Below are 9785 nucleotides of genomic sequence, written 5' to 3'. Positions count from 1 at the left end.
TAGCCAAAGCTGTGCACCACAACTCTTGGGAGACAAGACTGGGACATAGATAAATCCAATCACATACACATTTTAAATACTAGAATGTTTCGCGCCATTACAGACTTGCGACGACGAAAAATAATAAAAAAAAAAATAAAAAAAAAAAAAACAAAAACAAAACAAAACCGAGGCGAATTTTCAACTCCGTCGCTGACGCCGGAGTAATTAACTATTCTAATAGTAATTCTCTCCTTTCCCGAGAGATGTTGATATTCGTTTTACGCTACATTTTCAATTTCTCGGTGACTTCATCACTCCTATAGCGTCTTGCATATTGTTACATAAGGCAGGGGTTGCACTATGCAAGGAAATTTCCTTGCAATTGACAACCACAAGGGAGGGAGGGATCTGTATTAATAAATATATTATGCATTCTTACTTTGTTTCTCTTTTTTGTCATTGTTATCCCCCTATGAGGACAGCCATATGCAAATAAGTTGTAGAAACCCTGATTATACAAAACATATATATTGTAAGTACTAATATTGAACAAAAGTGCTCAATGCTCTGCACTTCTATTGTCCTACCACTACAGCTAGTATAAGTATATAAATTTTGCTTGATTCTCCACGACACGAACCCTACCCTAAACTAAGATATTATGTATAAATATGTTAAAAACGAGAGTACCAAAAGTCCCTGTTAGTCTAATCATAACGCCAGCTCCAATAACTAAATAATACCTGTTTCCATTGTTAGTACTTGGCCGTACATAAACGGAGAGTGAAAGATTTTAACTAAACTATTGTTCTAATTCACAATGTAAATGTCCCTCAGTAAGATCATTCTGTGTTAAAATTCGTCTATATTTAGCCCGAGCGTTCTGAAACCAAACTTGTAAAACACGTTTCGATAACCCAGTTTTGAGAGAGAGCTGCTTTAAATCTTTAGAGTCCGGATTGTGATTAAGAGCAAAGTATGTTTTCATGATGAGTAGTTGGTGTTGCTTGAACGAAGTGCGTACTCGTTTTGTCTTTGTACTACAGTGTGTTCGACTATCTAGACCAAAACCTTGACATCCATCTTGAAATGCCAACCCTAGAAAAATACAACGAAAAATCAATGCCATGGCATGTGGTAACTACTGTGTTTACTTTACCCAAGCTACGGCCAGTAAACTGGACCTATATTAAAGTCCTCAGTCCACCTCACTGACCTCATGCAGAGTTGTATTGTTATTTCAAATCCAATGTAATCGCTACCACTTGTCGTGAACTTACGCATGGGATTCCCATGTTACTTGATGAATAACTGCAACTGCCAAACACATACTTTCACTTTCACATACTTTTATAGTTTTCCTACGTAATATTAAGGCCTAGCTGTTGTGTCATGTAAATCGATATGCGACAATGTTGCAAGTCAGTTGTTTTATCGTAGTTTTTCTGACACTGGAAACCTTACCTTCACAGTTAAGGACTTCGTGTTTCCGTTTTCTCGATCTTCCTTCGCCGTTTTCTTTTTTTCTTCTCACTTGTTTCTGAACAACAAGTGTTTGAAAATCCAAATGACAAAAAACCTTCTTACCATTCATCCCAAAACTGTCTCCCGTAGTAAGAACCCGTTTGCAGTGCACGCACGCAAAACAATTGAGATGAAAAACGCAATCTCGGGCACGCATCACCATCTCCGTGCTGTCGATCGTCTGTGAGCACGCTGCACATCTTTTGTTCCCGTAACGCCTAAAACAATATCAATGACATTTGAATTAGTTGATCTATCGCACAAAATTAGAGATACTAGAACGTTCTGTAAAGAGTTATATACTAAACTAAACCATACTATTTTTTTTCTAAAAAATTGCTTTTTTTTGTTCTGAAACTGCACATGTTGATTAATTCTTGCCCAGGTAATGCTGGGTCTTTCTATCTTTTTTTCCTAAGTCATACTATACTATACAGTTGGAAAGTGGAAACACGTGCAATTCTACACAAATTGTTTAGTCTAAATCCAACCGTTACCTAGCAGTTACCTAATATATATAACCTCATTTACCTATGATCAATTGGTGCAAGCTTCAACAGTTATATAGAAACTATATAGAAACACACAGGCATAAGGCCCAAAAGTTTGAGGTAGCATGATCCGAATGATATAAACATCAATTACCCGACTAAAGATCACAAATTTAGCACATATATAAAAATGTACCCATGGACCTATGGCTATGAACAAAACGTTTGCCACTGCCATTCTCTCATAACAGCATCAAGAGCAAATTAAGAATGTTGAGAACTCCTTACTTGTAATAATCCATGCGACATAACACGAGGGCATCCTTAATAAAACACGTTAGTTCAGTTTCCAACTCCACTTGACAGTCGGAACATTTCAAACAATGGATGTGCCAACAATCCTGGGACACCATTAAGAAATATTGGTCATAGATATCATGGCCACAGCCACGGCAGTTATTTACTTTAATACAAGGGAGATTTTCGTTGCAGGATTGCATACAGCTACTGTTTTCATGGAGTGACATCACCTTGAATGAGAAAAAAAAACTATGTCAACTAACCATTTTATTTCCAGCGATTCTTTATTTTATGTATTGATCTTATCAACATCATGTATCGAGTTTAAAACTGGTGGAAACTGATCAGTATAACTGAGGACAGTTATTCGGTCCCAGGCTGCATTTATACTCTGTATCTGGTAAAAAATTTAAACTGGCACCAAAACATGTCCACAGTGCCGTTTGGTTGTATGGCTAATTGTATTTGGTATTGTGGGGCGACTAGTTCCAGGGCCACGAAAATAAATTAATTAAATAGACAAAAGTCACTTTTGGGGACGTTTCCGACAGACACCCTTTTCTTTCCTTTATTTCCTTGTAGCCTAATCTTCATTTTGAGCCTCTCTTAAAGCCCGTGGCTATAATTGCTTTCTTTATACTTCCCCTCCATCGAGAGGCCCTGAGTAGTGTTAATACACCCCATTCTAGTTTTCATTTAGTTAATAAACATCGTTTGAATTCGTTGTACTGCATGAGTCTATACATCAACTGGATAACCTAACCTAGTGTTCGCTGGTTAACGATGGAACATACTAAAAAATGAAATACATTTCATAAGATAAATCTATAACAGCCTAATCTGAAAGTTATAGTTTAGACATGCATTCCATGATGCAATATAGGATGAGACTAAGAGCGGTTTGCCCTCGTCGGAGTAAATGCATAATTGTAACAATATATTTAGCCGTCAAAATCATTTGATCATTCATTTTTCAGAAGGTATAAAATGAAACAAAATTAATCTATTGATACAACTTCATTTCGCCGGGTAATGATATACTGCATGCATTCAATATATCATATCATGACTAACAAATAATAAGTTTAATATTCTATAGTTAACGAACTAATTAGCTTGCTCATTTTAATGTACATGTGCAGTGTGAATGATTTTTTCTCACATTACCGCCAAACAAGCACATATTGAAAATCCGCTAAACTCACCGTTTCACAGTATAAGCAAACGTTTTCGTGTCAAACTCTCTTCGCCAATTCAAAAGAGTTTGGCATCAAGTAAACACACGATCCTCAATAAAAGCTGTGCGTCAAAAAGATCTGATAAAAGTAGTTTATCAAATGCAAACAAAGACAAAATATTTATGAGATTTATAAGGGATATATTTTGACGTCAAAATTTATAATTTTAGATAAGTTCACTACAATATCGCGTGCATACGTAAACTGTGCATATAAATAACAAATTTGAGATAAATACAATATGAATACATAAAATTGATATAGAATTAGTAATCTTAATATCGTTCAGTTTATTTACATTGATCTAAAGTAGGCAAGAACCTGATGATATCTGACATGCGCTTGTAAGGTTATTGTTGCAAAAGAAAACTCTCAGTTATATGGTTGAATAAAGCTATATAGAAGTCGAAAATTACCATTGTTCAGTGGGTTTTGGGTGAGGGTCCATTATATGATTCTAACGTTTCAAAATGAAGCCAGTTAGTCTCCTCTGATGCGATCTAGTATATTACTACGAAATCCTAAACTAACTAAAGGCACTTAGGTTGAAACGTCTAAAAAAGTTTCCTTGTAGTTATATATTTTGGGCAGTTTACATATATGAACTGATATTTCCAGGTGATAAATGAATTGAGGCTGGGCACATCAGTGCAGATGATAAGCTCTATCGCTTATCCTAAAAACATGTTTCCTGTTGAAAAAATTGCAAGAGAAAAAAATAGTCGAGTTTGTTGAAAAATTCAATCCGTTTTACTGTTTTGCACCTACGCCGCAGTTTCCTTAAAAATGAATTTATCAGCCGGAAAGAAGAAATGACTATCCAGTTATATAAACACAGATAGCTACTCCATCACACAAAATTGCATGAGAAAGCAATGGTAAATAAAAAAGTTTTTCTGCTGGACTAAACTCTTTTAAAAGGGCCAATCAGAATTGCATGGTAACGCGCGTTTCAAAGTCAAACGAAACAGAATAAAATTAATTTATAGAGCATCAGTTTTTAGTTTAGATTTTCATCGTTCTTATATTGCTCAACGAGATTCTGATCACGTTATATTGATACTCATTTCCTACCTTTAGAAACAAAGTATCAATCTTATCCAGATCTTTTAATCTTCCGCTGGATCCTATCCTTCTTCTCCACTCAACAGCTTTGTAGTATACATCTGTCATCGAACTCTCGAGATCAAGTGCATTTATTCTGCGGTCAAATGTGATGGACACATCTCTAAGTAAAGATGAGAATGCCCCAGTCTTAGTTGACACAAATCACAGCACGTATTAAACCCGATTCCTAACCGTCTTCCTCCCCGCTAGGACGAGAAGCCCACAAAACAGATGGAAAAAACACAGTCGAATGTTTTGTTGTGACACTTCAAAAAATTTAGTCGGGTTTTTTAGTCTCCATACAAATGCATAGCTGACTACGGATTTTACATCTTATGCAAACAGTGAAATGAAATTTATTACAAATATCATTTATTCTTGTGTCAGTTAAGTAAACCGACAGCTTATGAATATTTTAGCGCACTGATAAAAATAAACGGTTATGTGCTATTGTGTGTTTTGCGATTTTTTTTAGGTTTTAAGAGATTTTATCCCAATATAAAGTTGTTGTATATAGGGTATTGATGTGCAGGATTACCAGCCTAACAATTTTAAATTTTACTTCGAAATGATTATTTATCTTGGTATAATCTATTTTGCCAAATAAAGTATATAGACACGACCCAGATTTAGTCGTGTCATGCGCAGGCGCCTTGTCTTTTGCGAGTGAATCAGGGCGTTTTTTTCTGTGGTTTTTATTAGTTCAAAAACGCCTGGCTAAAAACTATAACATTAGTTTTAAATTGGCGAATATTGTCTGAAATAAAGTTGGGCAGAAATAGAATTATAAGAATACCTCTGGAAGAGGAAGTAGAACTTTTCTGCACACATGCAGGGTATGAAAGTGATCTTCCTTGGTGAACCGTTGACAGAGCGCCAGCGTGACTAAAAGGGAAGTCTGTCCAAAGTACGAGAAAGTGACAGAGTTGCAGAAAAAGAAAGGGGAAAAAGTTGCAAGCACTCGTTCGTATTTGATTGCTATCTAACTTCTACCAACCTTATTTCCCAATCAGAACACATGAGGCACAAAAATTCAGTATTCGCGTTGTTGAATTGTTCTAAACTTAAGTTGATAAAAGAATTATTTTGTGGCTCAAAGTCGATCTTTGTGACACTTTCCCCGGTGGGAAAATCTATAATATTAACTGTCCTTAATTTGCATGTTATCCTCGATGAAGAACTCTTACATCAGAACATAGAATCATCACTCGTGCGAGTTCGCAATTTATACATTTATCTTTATTTGACCTGGAGCTAGGCTGAATACAATTCAGGACATAGCTGACTATTATACCGTAGTCCACTAGTTCTGTCACTTTAGCTTGAGCCAAGAACTAGCTTAGCATATACAAGTGGTTGTTTCTCTGACCTACCGTTGGAATCTCACCAAGAACTGTTTAAAAGATTTTGGGGGGTTTTAACTATTAATTTCACAGCTTCAACTGAGCGTAGGATGCGGGTTAGGTATACAGAAATAACATAAAAACCACGCAAAAGATTATTAATTAATGATCTTTGATCATGTTGTGTATCTTTAACTAAATTAAATTATCTTAGGCCATCAGCCTCCCGTCGGCAGGATACATCAAACAAGAAAATGAACTTGGTTTCTGGTTGCCTAAATTTTAATACCCTAATATAAATAAAAGATTTAACCTAATTAGTAATGGCTTCTTCGGAATATTTGAACCTTAATATAGCCTTAATATAAAGTGTATTGCACGCACTGAAATTACACCTCACATAGCACTATTCGGAGGTCTTACTGAAAGGCTAAGGCCCGTATTCAAAAAGCTCACTCACACTCACACTCATTGAGTGTGACATATAAATTTTGTTAATGCTGATCAATGAGAAAGTTTTCTCTCAATAGATGAAAAGATATAAGGTAAATCACTGAAAATCAAGCCCCTGTTCGGCTGAAAATACCGCCATTGAAACGTTATGGGCAGATTAAGATCTCCCACTCAATGAGTTTGAGTGTGAGTGAGCTTTTTGAATACGGGCCTAAGACTAGGCTAAGCCAAGGCGGGAACTTTGTTCACACAATGGATGTATTATTTTCGTAGCTGAGACAGAAATAGTCGACCCAGTCCCCAATTTCCATGATATCCTAGTGCTCATATATCCTTGAGCTCGTGAGTCGTACTGATCAGCAACGAGGCAAAGCCGAGAGAAGCCAATCAATCAGGTTGCGTGACATCTCATATAGAGAGTCAGACTCAGAGAGTAGTTATATTATAGTAGTCATCATATTGGCAGAGAATCAAAAATGATTTTAAATGGAATAAAAACTGACGAATGCCCGTAAAAATGTTTAAACTCGCTTAATCCAAAACTTAAATATTTTCTTTCTTCGTTGAAAGGCGAAACTGAAATTGTCCAGCCCATTTCTTTTGAATTTACCTTATTTACAGGTTTGTTTACAATAAATGAGCTACCCCACGCTTTCTCTATAAACAATGGAAATAAAAGTTTAAGATCCTTGACAGAATATATCCTTGTGGCAGATGGCATGAATAAACACAGCTGAAAGGCTTTTCATACTTTGCAAATAGAAGATATTTAAAACAGGCCACACAATTCGTTTGTTTTCTTTGCTTACTGTCTGATAAATAATTGAATTGACTATAGTGGAAGACCACAGAATGGATTTAATATATACGGCAAACAGAGGAAGGACATTCGACCACAAATGCCATAGACACGTAGTTAAGCTCTGCACCTCCCTATATGAGATTACCTTAACATTGAATGAGATATGTGAAAAGATAACACTAAACAGTGAAACAATTTATTAGTTTTAATAATTCTATCACAATAACATAGGGACACCCCAATATGTAACACTTGAATAGACAAAGACACAACTCATTTGTAAAACATATGATATGAAATGATAAGAGATGATAAGAGGGTTTATGTTATTTAACAAGTATTGACGTACGAAATTAGAATTGCAAAAAAAGGAAATGTACACACAGACGAATAGGCATAAGGTTTCTAAATTTAAAAAGTTTAAAAACGTGGCGCACGAAATGTTCCGATCCATGATTTCACTGACGTTGCTCGGAATTGCTAAATATGAAAAAATACGCTAAAAACCACAGAATATACCTATTCCCGGCCGGCACAAATCACAAAAATTATCTGAATTTTCTTGCATTTCACTGCAAAACTATGGGTGCGGCCAAGTAATTACAGACGAGACCCAGAATCCAGATGATTTCGCAGGAGATTGTGGGAACCTATATACTGTATAGGGGCTTTATTGAAAAACGTATAGATTTCAGAATGTTACTAGAATAATACAAAAAAGCGACCGCGCGAGGACGCTTGGGGAGATGCTAACAAAGAATTGAAAGAAACTTAGGAAAGTTCCCATTGCATTTTCCAAAAGAGTTTTGACTGCCGACTGGTGACTGGTGCGGTTAAAGATTACTACACGGCCGTTTGTGCGCCTGCGTGGACGAGGTTAACGCTGGCACAAATTGCGGGCTGATTTAAACTATAATTTCTATAAAGGGTGAAAAGAAAGAAATGTATAGCTCCAAAGCAGTCTAGTTTTTGTCAAAGAATAGTAAATAGTAATTATAATGGTAAGGTTACATGCGATTTTTACGGTTGTGAAGACTAGCCGTAGTAGACAGCTGCCTATGTGAAACTTACTATGGAATTTATAAATATGGAATATGGGGTCAAAAACAGATTAATTAAATTAGTGCGGTGCATTGCAAACTCAGAACGAGTCTCAGTCAGTGACCGTGCGAAAGCATCCAATCCAGATATTTCCTGCAAACAATTTTGGAATATAAATGGAGAAAATTGTCATATCAGGTCTGACAGCTCTTAAAAATGCATTTGCCACTGGGTTGCTTAAATTATACTGATAGCAAGTTAGCATATAAAGGGAGCAAAATACCCTGATTTTTCCAAAATATCCGCTGTCCCCAGTGGAAAATATCCAATCAAGAGGCCAATGAATAGGCCTTCCACTTCAAGCCAACTATGCAATTTAGACCTTTCCTGTCTTTCCTTTGCAGTCATCTAGTCATCTTACAACTAGAGATCACTAGAAATATATAGAACCTAATCTGAAACAAAATATTTAAGCATGTGATGTGAAGCACTATGACAAAAAACCTGACCAGCAGAAAATTTCAAAAGTAAAGGCTGTAAAGCAAAAAAAAATTTTGAAAAAGCAAGACATATTAAGAATGATTAACACAAAGTGTAAATATTCGATTCTATTCCAAAGTTATCTTTAGACAAAATGAAGCACTATGATATGAAAATATTCATACCTAATTCTTATAGTAACCATGATTGTCTAGTTAATCAACCAACCATTAATATATAATTATAAAATATTTGAAGACATTTTGTTACCACTTTGAATATTGATAGGCAACAGGGTTGGATCAAGTGGTTGGCATGGCAATGATGTCTCTTGGTTCATTAATATTTATTTACTATACCCTGTGGGTTGTTCTTTTGGTAAGTATGATTATTTGACAGTAAATCCATTCCTAAATTTCATCATCCTTCATTGTTATGAGAATATATATTTGTTCATCCTATGTTTCAGCCCTTTGTTGACGCAGACCATGTTATCCAAAGTTATTTTCCAGATAGAATGTATGCTATGTTAATACCAGTTGTTGCTGGGGTATTAGCATTGTTGGTTATTGGTATGAACCATTTCTTTTTTCTGCCATAGAGTCTCATATTCATGCCTTTAGTGGAAGGGTTTCTGTCATAGTTCATCAATTAATGAAAGGTTTAGAGATATTCATGTGACATAAATTTTTAAAAATTTTTCAGGGTCATTTATTTTTGTAATTCTACTGAAGAAAAGAGCATCAGAAAAGAAATCTAAGTGACAACAATAGCTTGCACTCAATACATACATTATTGAACTGTTAGTGATCTTATTTATGGAACGTTGCAAGAAATTGTCCCTCTGAAAACCTAAACTCAGTTATTAGGGATTTTGTGAGTGAACAAATGGGGAAAGCAAAAAGGTAGCCTATTGGCTAGCAAATGTTTCTATTAAATTGTTGTTTAACATACCCTTTCTGAAAACCATCCAATTAAAAAATAATAAAGTATTATTAAGCTTTCAAGAAACAGAAGAATAGTT

General features: G+C 35.5%; 2 protein-coding genes across 2 annotated transcripts; one reads left to right on the top strand and one right to left on the bottom strand.

Moving 5' to 3' along the window:
- Positions 1 to 554: 554 nt before the first annotated feature.
- Positions 555 to 4708, bottom strand: LOC114519058 (LIM/homeobox protein Lhx9-like). Its single transcript, XM_028539111.1, has 4 exons — positions 4610 to 4708; positions 2286 to 2527; positions 1447 to 1724; positions 555 to 1080 (listed from the first exon to the last, which is right to left on the bottom strand). The coding sequence occupies exons 1-4, from the start codon at positions 4706 to 4708 to the stop codon at positions 785 to 787; spliced, it is 915 nt and encodes a 304-aa protein (XP_028394912.1). The 3' UTR covers positions 555 to 784.
- Positions 4709 to 8168: 3460 nt separating this feature from the next.
- LOC114518982 (dolichol phosphate-mannose biosynthesis regulatory protein-like) lies at positions 8169 to 9750 on the top strand. Its single transcript, XM_028539033.1, has 4 exons — positions 8169 to 8241; positions 9050 to 9139; positions 9231 to 9333; positions 9467 to 9750. Exons 1-4 carry the CDS (start codon positions 8239 to 8241, stop codon positions 9523 to 9525), a joined length of 255 nt encoding a protein of 84 aa, XP_028394834.1. The 5' UTR covers positions 8169 to 8238; the 3' UTR covers positions 9526 to 9750.
- Positions 9751 to 9785: the final 35 nt, after the last annotated feature.

The sequence above is a fragment of the Dendronephthya gigantea genome, unplaced genomic scaffold (assembly GCF_004324835.1).
Source record: "Dendronephthya gigantea isolate DGI-Jeju-01 unplaced genomic scaffold, DenGig_1.0 000012F, whole genome shotgun sequence".
NCBI classification, from domain to species: domain Eukaryota; kingdom Metazoa; phylum Cnidaria; class Anthozoa; order Malacalcyonacea; family Nephtheidae; genus Dendronephthya; species Dendronephthya gigantea.
Note: the sequence above shows the minus strand (reverse complement) of the source record. Positions and strands in the feature narration are given on the sequence as shown.

What these genes read in the sequence shown, in the direction of transcription:
- LOC114518982 (XM_028539033.1), top strand. An exon ending in CCCTGTGGGTTGTTCTTTTG is followed by an intron (nt 9,140 to 9,230) that starts GTAAGTATGATT and finishes CCTATGTTTCAG; the next exon opens with CCCTTTGTTGACGCAGACCA. An exon ending in ATTAGCATTGTTGGTTATTG is followed by an intron (nt 9,334 to 9,466) that starts GTATGAACCATT and finishes AAAATTTTTCAG; the next exon opens with GGTCATTTATTTTTGTAATT.
- LOC114519058 (XM_028539111.1), bottom strand. Translation starts at nt 4,708, where the DNA reads ATGACAGATGTATACTACAAAGCTGTTGAGTGGAGAAGAAGGATAGGA. An exon ending in TTGATACTTTGTTTCTAAAG is followed by an intron (nt 2,528 to 4,609) that starts GTAGGAAATGAG and finishes TTCTCATTCAAG; the next exon opens with GTGATGTCACTCCATGAAAA. An exon ending in CGAAGTCCTTAACTGTGAAG is followed by an intron (nt 1,081 to 1,446) that starts GTAAGGTTTCCA and finishes GTATTTTTCTAG; the next exon opens with GGTTGGCATTTCAAGATGGA.